General features: G+C 48.3%; 1 protein-coding gene across 4 annotated transcripts in view; it reads left to right on the top strand.

Moving 5' to 3' along the window:
* LOC311155898 (UDP-glucuronosyltransferase 1A1-like) overlaps window positions 1–14,803 on the top strand; it is a gene marked incomplete at its 5' end in the record, with an annotated part of 99,637 nt that extends 84,834 nt beyond the window's left edge. For 2 of the 4 annotated variants that reach the window (XM_084209374.1, XM_084209375.1), the window contains 4 exons: window positions 9,888–10,019; window positions 10,126–10,213; window positions 10,902–11,121; window positions 13,842–14,803. In XM_084209374.1, coding sequence (XP_084065500.1) covers window positions 9,888–10,019; window positions 10,126–10,213; window positions 10,902–11,121; window positions 13,842–14,139 — 738 coding nt within the window. In that variant the 3' untranslated portion in view covers window positions 14,140–14,803. Of the gene's footprint in view, window positions 1–7; window positions 860–6,702; window positions 7,555–9,887; window positions 10,020–10,125; window positions 10,214–10,901; window positions 11,122–13,841 lie in introns of those variants that run through there. The other 2 variants (XM_084209372.1, XM_084209373.1) reach the window with 2 other exon arrangements.
* Window positions 14,804–15,762: the final 959 nt, after the last annotated feature.

Raw genomic sequence — 15,762 nt, 5'->3', positions numbered from 1 at the left:
TGCAGGAATGGCCCCGGGGCTCAGTGCTGCTCCACCAGTTGTGCTTGTGCTCCTGTCCCTGCTGGGTCTGGCTGCTGCTGGGAAGCTCCTGGTGGTGCCAGTGGATGGGAGCCACTGGCTCAGCATGCGGGAATTGCTGGACATGCTCCAGCAGAAGGGACACGAGGTGGTTGTGGTGGCACCTGAAGTCTCCCTGCACATCAAACCGTCCAAGAGCTTTGTGATGAAAATGTACCCGGTCCCCTTCACTAAGGAAGAGCTGGATACAGTTTTCAAAGGGTCAATAATGGATTTATTTGAAGGAGGACCTTTTCTGGAAAGAGTTATTCGACAGTACCAACAGGCAAAGAAGACCTCTGCTCTGTTCCTGGCCACCTGCACACACTTAATCCACAACAAGGAGCTCATCAGGTACCTTGAGGAGAGCAAGTTTGATGCCGTCCTCACAGACCCTGTCCTCCCCTGTGGGGCAATACTGGCCGAGTATCTTTCCCTGCCTTCTGTGTATTTCCTGCAGCAAATTCCATGTGGTTTGGAGTATCAAGCCACCCAGTGCCCCAATCCCCCTTCCTATGTCCCCAGAGTATTTACAGACCTTACAGACCACATGACCTTTCTCCAGCGCGTGAAGAACATGCTCTATGACATCCCCAATTTCTTCCTCTGCGATGTTGTCTTCCAACCTTATGCAGAACTGGCTTCGGAGTTCCTCCAGCGGGAGGTGACTGTGCCGGATCTCCTGCGCCAGGCTTCCATTTGGCTCATGAAGCTGGACTTTGTCTTGCACTTCCCAAAACCCTTGATGCCCAACATGGTTTTGATTAGTGGAGTAAATTGTGCTTACAAGAAGCTAAGTCAGGTGGGTCACGCTCTGTTTTCTCTTCTTGTTCTTGCAGGCTTTAGAAATCTCGGGGAAGCTGAAACTCAGCTTTCATTAGCAAGGAGGATTTCAATCTGCTCGTGCTTTGCAGGGAGGTGCTGGTTTGGTATCTGTGAAGGATGATCAGAGTAGGAAGAGGGAGAAAGTATTGTATATGCAATTAGCTCTGGTAGAATTCCCATTGGTGCTGTGCCTCTGCTCCAAGGCAGCTTTGGTTTTGGAGTAGGCTGTTGGTGTGGTGCAAGACACATTTTGATTTGAGGAGCACTCCATATATCCTCTGGCTAATTTCCTTAACTATGCTTTCTTTTTCTTTTTTTTCTTTTTCTTTTTTTTCTCCTTTAAGAAGGATTCTCTGTACTTTGACTTGTTAGAAATTCAGAAAACATTGTCACCTGGAAGGACATTAAAGGCGTCTCTGAGAACTTCCTGTCAGAACATGTCCAGGTCCTTTTTGTTCCATTCTCTCTCTTTTCCAATTTCAATTATCTCCTCTAGGGAACATACCTTATTATATCCAATTGATTCCTGTATCTAGTTTTAATTTTCCATGTTGCAGGGATTGTCGCCTCTTGTCCTGTCACTTTTAATCTCATCTTTTTCTTTATCTTTTTGTCATCTCCTGCATTCAAACTTTAGTGCACCTGTCCTGTGGCATGGAATTCCAGTGGCAGAACTTTGCATCTGCCTTTGCTGGCCTTTATGATGCTTTTATAGGCCAAATTTTCCAGCTCATATATCCCATGCCAGTGATGCTCCTTATTTAAATTTATATCCAGCATCGAAGAACAAGGTATAAGTTACTTTATTCTTCTAAAATGAATTCATGTCAGCCGGTCTTTTAATGTGCTTTCAAATAGATTTTGTGGTTTGCAGAGTATCCTCATGGATTCTGTTTTTAATAATAGCTATTCCTGTTGGGTTTTTCAGATCCTTGCTTTACAAAATGCTGAGATTAGTCTGATATTTCAGAAAAAGCCCAGTCTCACACAGTAAAAATGGAGGATTTTTAAGACGATTCAAACTTGGCACTCAGGCTAGAAAAGCAGAGAGGGAGTAAAATGCGCACCTTAACCTATGAAAAGAATTATAGCAGAGGTCTGTAAAATCTGGAAAATCATACCTAAAGGCACAAGGGGAACTGATAGTTTCTCCCAATATTTGTCCTATGACTAACACTGAAATGCAACAAACTTAGAGCAAACAAAGGGGAGTATTTTTCCACACCATGGCCCAAAAAACCCCAAATCAACCTCTCAAGAGGTGCAGATTTTCTTTTTTGTAGACAAACCCTCTGAATTTAAAAGGGGTTTAGGGGGTTAATAAAAGGTACAGGCTGCCTGCCAGGATTTGTAGGCTTACAGGAGAGATAATAATGGATTCCCTTAGCTCAGATATTTGCTGTACTGTTTCCAGCTTACAACCTTGGCACTCAGTTCTGTACTTTTGCTTGACTTTCTCCTGCTATCTCACCTTTGGAATGGGCTGGACTTGTGGACTTCAGTCTCTGCACTCGTAAACACGTGGAGGGTGTTCATGTGCTGCTCAAAATCCAGTGTCACAACTTCTATGAACTTTCGCTGAACTTTTGTGAACTTTTTTTTTTTTTCAAACTTTTCTGAGCTTGGCCTCAAGGGTTTGGATTGAGGGGGTTTTCTTACCTCTTTAGTGTTGTTTTATAGGGTTGTGTTTTAGTGTCTCACAGATGATACAAGTTTGGCTGAAATGTTAGCAGAACTTAACTAGGTGGGAGTGATTATGTACCAAATATAAGGATTTGAGAGGCCTTAATGCAGGATAAGAGTGTTTCTGCAACTCTGAGTTCACTAGCTGAGTATGTACTGCCACCTTAAGGCTTGTTGAATGCTGCATCACCTCATTATTTGAGGTCTTTTTACCACAGACATGAGGAAATGCAGCCCTGGTGAGAATCCCTTGCCTCTGCCTCCTGTAGGTTTTGGTCTTTCAGTGCTACCCCACTGCGAGCTAGAACCCCAGTTCTGCTTCACCAGCTGCAGAATGGGACTGCATCAAATCATGGAACTCTTAAGGTTGGAAAAGCCCTCTAAAATCGGAGTCCAACCATTAATCCAGTGCTGCCAGGTCTACCAATAACCGTAGCCCCAAGTGCCCCATCCTCACGTTTTTTGAATGTTTCCAGGGATGGTAATTTCACCACTGCCCTGGAAAGCCCCTTCCAGTGCTTGACAACTCTTTCCATGAAGAAATTTTTCCTAATATCCAATCTAAAACTCCCCACTGATGTCTGAAATTCCATCCTATTTAATGCATTTTCCATAAATATTACAGTCCTTCTTGCTGGCTTTTAGGAACCCCTTTTCTTTAATGGGCCACACAGAGGACCTCCTCTCCAAATAAACATTTTAGGACACACTTAGTCTTAATCTTGGAATAACACTTAGGACTAGCCTTGGAGTGTATTTATCACACTCAGGTGCCTTTGGAAAAGGCAGTCATTTTATGGATCAGATTTCCCATCATTCCTACCTCCTCCAAGAGAACCCTTCCAGGCCTGGAGAAACTGCTCAGAGTTCATTCTGTTCAGGAGTGCTCGGTTGGGGGGTCTAAAAGAATCTGTCTTCTCCAGCCGGCTCTTGTCCAGATACTATTGCCATATCTTGTATTTCTCTTGTAAACTTGCAAACTTTTGGCATCCAGCTTTTCCCTGCCCATGTGGAATATGCCTTAATGGCAGGTGAGATCTGCTTGGCCAAGCCCTTCTGTCCACGAGTATGGACATCCACATACCACATACTACAGCCAGGCCTTCTGAAATTTGGGAAAGGGACTGTTATGAAGAACTTTCAAACCTATTTGTCCCATAGCCTCTCACCCCGAACTCCTGTGGCCCCTCTTGAGCAAGAGCCTCATATTCTGCTGCATCATTGCTTTTCAAAAAGATGTTTAGCCTTGAGCCATTCACCTATGAACTCTGATGGCCCCTCCTGAGCACAAACTGTGCTTTCTGCTCTATCACTGCTTTGCTAAAAAGGTGGTTGGTTAATGTGTTACCCAAACTTTGGTGACTCTGCCGCTCCACGTGCCAGCTCCTGCTTGTCATGGAGGACATTCTCTGAACTCCAGCCACCTTCCTGAGCAAAGATTGAGGGGTTAGGTCTTGCTTGTCAACAGTGCAACACAGTTCTTGTGATATAAGCTCTGTGGAGTGGCCATAAATTTGATTACTGACTTAAATCTGGCCTGGGACAATTGAGTGCACAGTGAGTCCCTTGAAAAAACCCTGACACATCAAAACCCCTCCATGAACAACTGCTTTATCTACTGATTATGCTGAATAATCTGAGATAACCTAAATGAATAGCACAGCATAGGTGCCTTGATAGGACTTTAATCACGGCTTTTATCAGAAATATGGTCTTTGAACTCCAATGACTTGTATCAATAAACATTTTGTAGAGATAAAACATTGAAGTCCAGCACAATATAAATGAGGTACAAGGAGATTTTTCTTCATAAGCTGCTGAGCAACGTAAGGAGGAGCAGCTAGTTTCTTTGACTGCCCCATGACAGTTATGTGGAGGTACCAGGTACATGCTGGGCTTGTGCTTTTCCTTGCTTTCTGGAGTCTGGCCGATGGTGGGAAGCTCTTGGTGGTGCCTCAGGATGGAAGTCACTGGCTGAGCATGCGGATGGTCCTGGAGAAACTCTGGGAGAAGGGGCACGAAATTGTGGCCGTGGTTCCTGATGCTGCCTTGCTCTTGAAAAGCTCCCAGTCCTTCACCGTCAAAACATATTCGGTGCCTTACACTCAGGAGTTTGTGGACCAATACTACCAGAAGCTGGGGCAAAATAGCTTTGAGACCCTAACCTTCTCACTTTTACTCAGAAACATCACAGAGCTTACCAACATGTTCACTTCTGCTTGTCGGCATCTCTTATCTGACAAAGAGCTCATGAAGTACCTCCAGGACAGCAAATTCGATGCCATCATGATGGACCCTGTGCTGCCCTGTGGGCCAATTCTGGCTGAGTATCTCTCCCTCCCCACTGTGTACTTCATGCGTGGCCTTCCTTGCACCTTAGACTACAAAGCCGCGCAGTCTCCCAGCCCTGTATCCTACGTGCCCAAGACTTTATCATCTCTTTCCGACCACATGACGTTCCCAGAGCGCGTGAAGAACTTCCTGATCGGGCTCTCAGAGCCTTTGCTTTGCCACCTGTTTTATTTGAAGTACGAGAGCTTGGCCTCCGAGTTCCTGCAGAGGGATGTAACGATGCAGGAGCTGTTCAGCCAAGCATCAGTTTTGCTGATGAGATACGACTTTGTTTTTGAGTATCCACGCCCCATCATGCCCAACATGGTCTATATTGGAGGCATCAACTGTGTGCCGAAGAAGCCACTCGCAAAGGTTTGTCGTTGCTTACCCTGAGGGTGCTTGTTCAAGATGTGCTTTCTTTAAGTGTTTCCTGGAGTGATGTTTGTGTGCTTGAGGCAGGGTGTGATCAAATCCCCGGATGGCATGGGAGTGGGAATCTTGGGCTTTGAGATGATCACAAGGCTTGCTGAAGGGTTTTGCTCCAGGAGAGCTTAGGTCAAGTTGTCACCATCACTCATGGCACGCTCTATATCCAGGCAAATGACAAAATAATTCTAGGTAAGAGGATTTGATATCACTAAGGAACGTGGAATGCCAGTTAATTGTAGGAGACTTGATTGAACAAAAATTGGGAATATAGAATTAACTCTGTGGATACACCCAGGCACTTTTGCTGTGCCGCTGAACATGAAGCTGGGCAAAGCATAGAACATCAGGAGAGGGGGTCAGGCTGGGTTTTAGGAAAAGGTTCTTCCCCCAGAGGATGCTGGCACTGCCCAGGCTCCCCAGGGAATGGTCATGGCCCCAAGGCTGCCAGAACTCTGGGAGTGTTTGGACAGTGCTCTCAGGGATGCACAGGGTGCGATTGTTGGGGTGTCTGTGCAGGGCCGGCGGTTGGATCAATGATCCCTGTGGATCAGGAAATTCTAACTGGGGATATTCCATGTGCACCAACAGCCCAAAACCAGGGGTGTGCAAAGACAGCAGAGGGAGCTCTGCTGCCTCTGCATTTGTGCAAGCAGCAGTGCAAGATAGCAAATAAGAGGATGGCTGGGAAAGGAAACCTTCAGGATTGTAACTACTGTCCCTTGTTCAGATTCCTCTCGTGCTGTGCAAATAGAGCCGATATCCCCAGGTTATTCTGCTTTCAGACACTGTGGTGTTGTGACAGCATGAGTTATTGCTCTGCTTACAACACATTTACTACTGTAAATTCAGGGCTTTCACTTTGATAACTGCTGTGATAGCGCAACAAATCTGGAGATAAACCTTTACAACACACTCTATCAAACCTCTGTCAATCTTAGCTTCTTGGTTACACTCTGGGGGCACAAAGCAATCCAAAGGTCAGATTTGTGCTGAGTTTCATGTCCAATCAGTGCAGTGGACTCAAGGCAGGGGGTTGATCATTAACTGGATGTTAATGATGTAGTGATTGCTGGTCAGCCCATTCATGGCTCTCATTCAGCCTCTCAGCACCACAGGCTGTTGGTCACTCCTCCCTCCTGGTGTCAGTCCAAACATTCAGCTTCACCTCACGGCAGCCACTCACTGAAAGCCTTCCCTGCGAACAGATAATAAACCCAATATTTACCCACAGTTAAAAATTACCTCAATTTCTGCCTGTTAAAAATTAAAAACCCACCTTAGCTAACATTCAAGTGGGAAGCACCCCATGATTCATTCCTTGTCCCCGGCTGCAGTTTCACCGCCGTTTATTACTTCGCTAGCAGCGCCAGGGAAATGGTTTCTCCAAAGCCAGGATTTCTTTCTCTGGCCTCTTGGGCTGTGTTTTTCCTGCTGTTGTGGACTTCTGGTGAAGGTGGGAAGCTCTTGGTCATGCCCATCGACGGCAGCCACTGGCTCAGCACACTCCCAGTCGTAGAGAAGCTCAGGGACAAGGGACACGAAATCGTGGTGGTTGCGCCGGAGATAAATATGCGGATCCGTTCATCCCCAATTTATACTTTGAAAACCTACCCTGTGTCCTACACCAAGGAGTTTGTGGAGGCAGAGTTTAAAGAGATGGGCCACAGGAGTTTCACACCTCATCCCTTCTTGGAGAAATTCTCCAAAATTGCCAATTTTACAAGCATGTTCTTGGATTCCTGCAAGCGTCTCCTGTCCGACAAAGAGCTGATCCAATACCTTGAAGGAAGCAAATTTGATGCCATCTTTATGGATCCCTTCTTCCCATGTGGGCAGATACTGGCAGAACATCTGTCCCTGCCCTCCGTGTACTTCCTGCGGGGGCTGCCGTGCAGCGTGGAATTCCAGGCCACCATGTGTCCCAGCCCTCCTTCCTACGTCCCGCGGTTCTTCACACGCTCCACGGACCACATGTCCTTCTGGCAGCGCCTGGGCAACCTCCTGGCCACCCTGGGCAGCTCCCTGGCCTGCTCTGTTCTTTATTCCCCCTATGATCCCTTGATCTGGGAGTTCCTGCAGCGGGAGGCGACCATGCCCGAGCTGTTGAGCCACGCCGCTGTTTGGCTCATGAAATACGACTTTGTCTTTGAGTACCCCAGGCCCCTCATGCCCAACATGGTCTTGGTCGGAGGCATAAGCTGCACTCGGGAAAACAAATTATCTCAGGTTAGTTCCCGGTTTTTTCCCCGAGTTTAGCTGTGGGTGCGCTGTGAGCTCTCTCCGGGAGATGGAGCTCCCAGGCTGGAATAAAGGATGCCAGGTGGGAGTGGCTGGGAGTGCATTTTGCGCCGCTGCATCTCTTCAACAATGAGGGAAAAGTTACTTTGTGGGACACCTCGGCATTCCCAGTCAAACCTGCACCAAAAAAAAAAAAAAAAAAAAGGCTTTTTCTTTTCCAATTTTCCTATCTATTTTCATTCCCTTTTCCTTTTTCCAGCTTCCTTAAGAGGGGCAATGGAGGGACAGCTCCAATCTCTGCTCTCTGTGCCAGGGACAGCACCCGAGGGAGCAGCTGGAGCTGTGGTGGGGTGTTTAGATTGGATTTCAGGAAAAGATTCTTCCCCCAGAGGGTGCTGCCCAGACTCCCCAGGGAATGGGCCCCAGGCTGCCAGAGCTCCAGGAGGGTTTGGACAGCCCTATCAGGGGAGATTGTTGGGGTGGGGATCAGGATGGGATTGTTGGGGTGTCTGTGCAGGGCCAGGGGTTGGATCAAGGATCCCTGTGGTCCCTTCCAACTGAGGATGTTCCATGAACTTCAGACAGTTCAGGCAGGCCCGAATTAAATCCCCACCACCAGTGAAGCAGCACTTCTGCCACTTTTTGTAAAATACTCTGCACTGCAACTGTATTTTGCTTCAACTGTGCCAAAAATTCTCAGTATGGGATATCTCCCACTTTCCATTAAGAAATCCTCCTAATTATCTTATTTTTTGCATGAGTCTCCACTGCAGATATTTTGTAAAAGTATGAGCAGGTGCTGATTAAAACCACTGCTAAAATAACCTGCATAACCCCAGAGCAGGTCTGCAAACAGTTTCCTCATAATAGGAGAACTTCTGAGCAGAAAGTTGGACCTTGGAACTCAAAAACATCTGAAAAACAAAGTAAAACTGATGTCCCACAGAATATAAAGGGGATTAAATACTCCTTGAGACAGCCACAAAAATATGGAAAAGAGCATGGAAAAGAGTCAGTCTCTGTTGTCTCTGCCCATGGCAGGGAGTTGGAATGAGACAATCTTTAAAGCCCCTTCCAACCCAAAGCATTCCATGGTTCTCTGGTTATCCCCTCAGATCCCAGAGATAACATGGCAATTGCCAGACTTACAGAAACATTTAGTTCATTGTTTTCCCCTTATTTAACTCTGATGTCTGCAACAATTCCTCCAGTTTTGCCTTTCCTTCCTTGGCTCAACCAAACATTTTTCTATTTCAAAGAATTTTTGCTCCAGCCTTGGGCTGTTTTTTTCTGCTTCATTGGAATCTTTTTGTTCCTGGATTCCAGTGCTAGATCTCCTTCTATTATTTAAATCACTCAAACAAAAGAGAGACAAAACTGGCAGCAGTTCAATGTTATCACACCCAAAGCAGATACAATAAATCCAGATATTAGAAATTTGAGATACCTGCTGTCAGAACCCTCTTTCAGGATTTTAATTCTCTCTTGTAGCTGCTTGTGGCCTGGAAAGAAGAGCATCAGTTCTGAATCCAGGTTTAGGTTAAATGTGCCCATTTTTACTTCCCAAAGAGTCATTTTCTTTAGGATCATAGAACAGGTTGGGGTGGAAGGGATGTTGAAGCCCATCTAGTTCAGTCCCCTGCCGTGGGCAGGGACACCTTCCACTAGCCCAGGTGGTTCCAAACCCCATCCATCTTCCCCTTGGACACTGCCAGGGATCCAGGGGCAGCCACAGCTGCTCTGGGCACCCTGTGCCAGAGGCCTGTGAGGCCTCCTCACCCTCAGAGAGAAGAATTTCTTCCTGATACCTAACACAAATTTCCCCTCTTTTGGTTTGAATCCATTACTCCCTGTCCCATCACTACAGATCTTCATGAAAAGTCCTTCTCTAGCTTCCTTCTGGGCTTCTTCAGGCACTGGAAAGGCTCTGAGGTCTCCACACAAAAATCTTCTCTGCTTCAGGCTGAACAGATGTCCCAGCCTGTCCCCACAAGGAAGGTGCTCCTAACTCCTTGTCAACTCCATGGTTCTCCTCTGGACTTGCTCCAACAGTCCCATGTCCTTCTCATGCCGATGACCCCGGAGCTGGATGCAGGATCCAGGTGTGGTCTCACGAGATGGGGAGAATCCCATCCCCGGACCTGCTGGCCGCGCTGCTTCGGATGCAGAGCTGTCAATAACAGCTCCTTTTCCTGGTCCCAGTTTTGTTGTGCTCACTGCTTGTTCTGTTTCCTTTCCAGAGAGTTTTGTAGAAGGTGGCAGCAATTCCAGCCTCTGACAAGAGAAAGGGCTTTGACTAAAGGCTTGCTTTCCTTTGGCAGGAGTTTGAAGCCATGGTGAACGCCTCTGGAGAACACGGCATCGTTGTCTTCTCGCTGGGCTCCATGGTGTCCGAGATTCCCATGAAGAAAGCCATGGAAATCGCGGAGGGCTTGGGAACAGTCCCTCAGACGGTACCAATCCCCTCCTCCTCTTCCAGCAGAGCAGCTCCACGCTGCTCTCAGCTCCTCCCTCCCTTCTCCTGCTGGGATCTGACGTGGGCTTTGCTTCTCTTGCCAGGTCTTCTGGCGCTACACAGGCAAGGCACCCCCCAACCTGCCCAAGAACGTGAAGCTCGTCAAGTGGCTGCCTCAGAATGACCTCCTGGGTAGGTCTGACACCCTGGGCTGACACCAGGCTGCTGTGGTGAGGCCCCAAGGGCATCATCTTTGGTGTGAGTTACCATCCCCTGACCCAGCACTGTGGGTCACAAACCTTCCTCTGCTCTTGGAGCCAGAGCTGGTCATTTAGGAACTTGGCTGGGAATTGCTGAATTATGAAACAACTCTGTTTGAAAAGGCTTTCCAACACTCCATAGTCACAGATGAGAGTCTTTATGTCTGACTAAGCAGTCTCAACAGTCAGCTATGATTTTGTCCTGTCTTCTGGCCTGAAAAGAAACTTCATGGTCCTCAAGGGAGCACTTCCAGACAGGTCTTTGGGCTTTTAAAGTGGTGGAATTGTTGCCAGGATTTGCTGGTAACAGAACAGTTTCAGCTGTGAGAGACCTTCACTATCATGGAAGAGAGAATGAAAAAATATTTGGTGGTAACATCCTTTCTAACCTCTCCTGGCTCCGTTTTAATCCTAAAGTTGGAGAATTACCCAAAACCAAGACAAAGGTCTACAAAGTTCTATTCCCTAAGTCTGGCCATGAGGGATGATGCTCACAGCAGCCCCAAATCCTTGATTTATCCCAACCACAGCCCTTTCTGGTGCATGTTGTTTCCCCAGGGACGTGTTGCTGGCAGTCACTAATTCCAGAAGCTGACACAAGCCTGTTTTTCCCTCCACAGCCCACCCCAAGACTCGTGCCTTCATCACCCACGGCGGCTCCCACGGTGTTTATGAGGGAATCTGCAATGCAGTGCCCATGGTGCTGATGCCTCTCTTTGGGGACCAGATGGACAACGCCAAGCGAGTGGAGTCCCGGGGAGCAGGGCTGACCCTCAACATCCTGGAGATGACTTCCACTGATATCTCCAACGCCCTGAAGGCAGTGATCAACGACAAAAAGTCAGTACCAGAGGCACAGCCTTCCCCCTTCTTGGTGTGCAGCCCCAGCACGTTCACTTCCAGCTTAACAGGGGGTTTTTCTCTTCCTAAATGGCTTCTTGGATCAAAAGTTAGGATTTGATAGCAGCTGCTTCCATGGAGAAGCTGATGCTTGCCCTGGGTTAACTCCAGGCTTTCCCCTTCAAGGGACAAGAAGTGGCTGAGAAGAGAGGCTGCAGGGAGCAGGGGAGATGGGCTGGGAATGCAATGGAAGAAGTCCAGTTGCCAAAAAAATGTGTCATCTTCTTAAAGCCAAGGCAGTGACAGAGAGGGCTTTGACACAAGTGGCAAAAGCTTTTGTTCCCAAATCTCTGGTGACACAGGTCAGTGGGGAGCCTGAAAAGGGTTTATCAAATGTATTTATCACTCATTTATCTTACAGGTGAGTTTTCTCAGGCATTTTTACCCCCCTCAGTGCTCGTGAAGAATTCTGTGAGCACAGAGAGCCTTGCCTGGCTCATCAAGGCTGGACAATCCCAGAGCAGGAGGAACCTGCAGGGATGCACTAAGAAAGCCCAGGGAACATCACAGGGCTGCAGTCAGCACACCCAGGGGGCTTAAAGGCAGCACAGAGATTTCTTTCAGACATGAGAACTCTTCCCTGCTCCCATTCAAGGGTGCCAAGGACTAAGAAACTCCACCACATTCCTGACAAATAGCAGCTTATTGACATTGTTTCCTACCCAATTTTTATGGCAATAATAGCAATAACACTACTACTACTAACAAAAACAGTTGGAAAAGCTGGCCAGCTTTTCCACCCCCAGTCTCCCCTTTCAGCCAGAGACCTTCACCCCAGAGATTTTGCTGAGAGCTCAAACTAAGCTTTCCCTCTTTTTTTCTTTTTTTTTTTTGGTCATTTCCTGGGCCTCTAACCAGTGCTTCCTGGGCCTCTAACTTTGCCATTATCCTTCTCAAGGGGCTTAGTAGCACAAGAGCTGCCACTGCCCCATCCCTGGAAGTGTTCTGGATGGGGATTGAAACAACCTGGCCTGGTGGAAGGTGTCCCCGCCCATGAGGGATGAGCTTCGAGGTCCTTCCAACCCACCCCACCCCTGTGATACTGATGCCTTGGAGTGGCTACCTAGAACAGAGGCTAGAAAAGGTTAAGAGAATAAAGTGGGTATTTATTAAGGGCTTTCAGTAGATACACCTTGGGCAGTCAGAAGCCTCCCAGAGGCTACACCCAAGATAGATGGTGGTCACGAGTTTTTCCTAAAATTTTAAGTTTGGTCTGTTCGCATATCAGGGGTTAATATCCCAATTACAGCTTCAGGCCATGAAGTCACATTTCCCCAGTTTGCCCCCCTCCAGTTCACTGTTGTTTACATTTTTCAGGGCCTGAGGCTGTAGGGTGTCCCTGAGTTTCAGGCCCAGAGGAATTGTGCCTGAATAAAATGGGAGAACAGCAGCTGACAGGCTGTGGAGTTCCACCCTAAAGCAGTACAGGATTTAAAAACCACAAAAGTTAAAATCCTTAGGCATCAACTCCATGTTTGAGCAACGCCTTCTCTTGTAGCAGTGTGGGGTTTAGATGGTGGATGCTGATGCCTATTTCCCAATAAGCATCTCCTGTGGAAAAGCCCCTTAGCATTTAGGTAAGCATTCAGGCAAGGCAGTCAGATCCACACAGCCCACACTCACCACGGCTAGCTCAGCAAAGAGAGACAGGAGGGCCTTTGTATGGTCAGTTCCAGCGTGGTTTATTTCTGCACTATTGTCTTGGTTTGGAAAGCCAGGTGTCTGCTAAGGAAGGCAGGAACCTGCCCTGAAATGAAAAATGTGAACCCCCTCCCTCCAAATTGTTATAAGTTTGAAATTAAGGGGCTCTCAGGCAAATATACGGGAGCAGGAGTAACAGCTCTTTAGTAGGGAAGCAATTAAAAAGATAAAATGAACAATGCAGTAAACCAAAACAACACTGACAGAGTCAGAACACAGCCTGACACCCTGTGGGTCAGGGTGTTGGGGGCAGTCCAGTTGGAATTGTGGCTGCAGCCCTCCTGGAGTGTCAGGTGTGGTTCTGTTGGAGCAGGGATCCCGTAGACAAGGGTGTGTTCTGCCTCTGAAGATCCAGGGGAAGATGAGGCAGCTTCTGTTCCTCTGGGAAATCCAGTGGAGAAGCTGTCTTGCTATCCCAGGATCTCAGATTATATCCAGGTAGGAATGCTTGGCTCCTCCCTCTGGGCTCACATCTCCCAATGGGATGATGTAATTTTATCAGCCATGCAGTGACATTCCATAGCCTGTTATCAGCAGATGTCTCCCTGGAGGGAGGAAAGGGTGTGGAAGAGACAAAGAAAACTGCCCACTTCACAGCAGCCAACTGCCACACCTCTAACAGATGGCAGATAGAATACACATTGCCTTGCAATCTGGGACAAGGATGAAGAGGAAAGCAGGGACAGAAGACTCTGCACAAGGTCAAGTGTGGGTCAGTGGCCAGTGGTCTGAGGGCATTGGCTACAGGCAAGACAGGGCTGGCCAGCAGGGATACCACAGCCAGTGAGGGAACAGGGAGAGGAGAACCACGAGAATTTGGGACATATGGGGTGGATCAGGGTTGCAAGGCTCCATGGGGAAGTCTCCTCTTTCATCCTAGACTCCGTGGTGTATCCTTGCAGGGCGAGGTCCTGGGGCTTTCCCTGAGGGGTTCAAAGGGTTCCACTCTCTCTCGGCAGGTACAAGGAGAACATCCAGCGCCTCTCCGACCTGCACCTGGACAGGCCCATCCACCCCCTGGACCTGGCCGTGCACTGGGTGGAGTTTGTGATGAGGCACAAGGGGGCCCCTCACCTGCGCCCCGCCGCCCACGACCTCAACTGGGTGCAGTACCACTCGCTGGACGTCATCGCCTTCCTGGCGGCCGTCACCCTCCTCTCCCTCTTCATCTCCTTCAAGTGCTGCCTCTGCTGCTGCCGCAGGTTCTGCTGCAAGAAGGGCAGGACGGGCAAGGCCACCAAAGCCAAGTCCCACTAGCACCCGGGAACGGTGGTAGGGGACCGAGCTCCTGCTCCAGGCGCCGCAGCGGGGTCAGGGAACAGCTCGAATTTCACTGCAATGAGTAAAACACTGTGATTTTCAGCCAAGGAATGAAGAATGATAGGGGTCCTTTGAAATAGCAGCACGAGAAGGGCTGTTCCACTGATCTAATTTTGGTTTTTTAATTAAGAATGGGTTGTTAAAAATGCCTTGTGTAGAAGTGCTGCAGTCACTTGGGAAGGTCTGAGTGTGAAATCCCCGGCCCCTGGCTTCTACCTGTCAGTGTGCAGAGGACTCAGTGACTTTTTCTTTTAACCTCCACCTGCAGCAGAGATAGGTAGGGATTTTGGAGGACTTTAGGAGAACCATCTGGTCAGATTCCTGTTTGAAATCTCTGTGTGGCTGCTGTCGTAGGGGAGCAAATGCTGTACACTCACAGTTCCTGTCACGCAAACCAAGCTGGATGCACATCTTCCTGGCTTTACAAAACCCTGAACAAAACCAAGTGCTGGAAAACCACTGGTGTTTTCCCCAAATTGCCCATCAAGCAGATGTGCTGTAGCTGGAGCTCACCTGCTGATGAAGAGTTCTTTGTAAGCATTGCTTATTAAGCCCCACATCTGATTTGCTCCCTGTAAGTGATGCTCGGGGGAAAACCCCAACCCCCAGCCCTATAAATAAACCCCAAATATTAAAAATAAAAGCTGCTGCTGTGTTTTCTGTTTTGAGAGTTATAGGGGGGATGCTTGTTTGTTCATGGAAAAAGAGCTGGAGAAGGGACAGATTGAATCCCCCACGGTGTGAATGCCACCTTGATACACAAACCCCCTTCATTCCTGTCCCTGCTGCCTGGTGATGTCCTTGCTGAGAGGTGACATCCTGAGGCTGCCACTGCTGCCAGGTGAATATTCCAGGCTCTGAGCTGGGGGATCCCAGTACACCAGGGCAGCACAGGTGTCCTGCTGAGTACCTGCTGCTGCTCTTTTCTCTGGCAGTTTGGAAAAGCAGGGATTTCAGAGGAAGTTGTGTGAAATCCAAGGCAGTCTCCCCGCTGCGGTGCCCAAATCTCCTGGACACCCACCCCACCCACAACCTGCCCAGCACTTTTCTTCCCCTCCTCCTGCCCACCACAAACAGAAGGAAACCTTTCTTTGGGGTGTGCAGGACTCCCCAGGGTGTGTGAGAGCTGAGCTGCTTGGAGATTGCAGCTCCTGCAGCCGCACACCTTCCTGAGGTGACAGCTCAGGCTGTCCCCGTGGCTCTGGTGACAGCTGGGAAGGAGACCCTGCAGACCTCTCAGGGCTGTCACAGCACAGCCACGGTGACTCCAGTCCTCTCTGAGCATCCCTGGCTCCCAGCACTGTCCAATGCCAAATAAAAAAACCACTTCAAAATGTCCTTGAGATGTTCTCCCAGTGCCCTGCTGCAAACTGGCTCTGGATGAACCCAGTGACTTTCTCTGCACAGACAAGGGGAGAACTCTTTGATTTCAGATCAGAGGAGCACAACTGAGAAAAAAAAAATATCCCAATTGCACCTCCAAGCCCCTTGTGCAGGGGAAGTAAAACTGAAAGGAAGGAAGTTTCAAAATGCCCATCCCATGACTTATTTGGGAAATAT

This window comes from Fringilla coelebs (genome assembly GCF_963513975.1).
Source record: "Fringilla coelebs genome assembly, chromosome: 7".
Taxonomy (NCBI): domain Eukaryota; kingdom Metazoa; phylum Chordata; class Aves; order Passeriformes; family Fringillidae; genus Fringilla; species Fringilla coelebs.
This window is presented reverse-complemented; position numbering and strand designations above follow the sequence as displayed.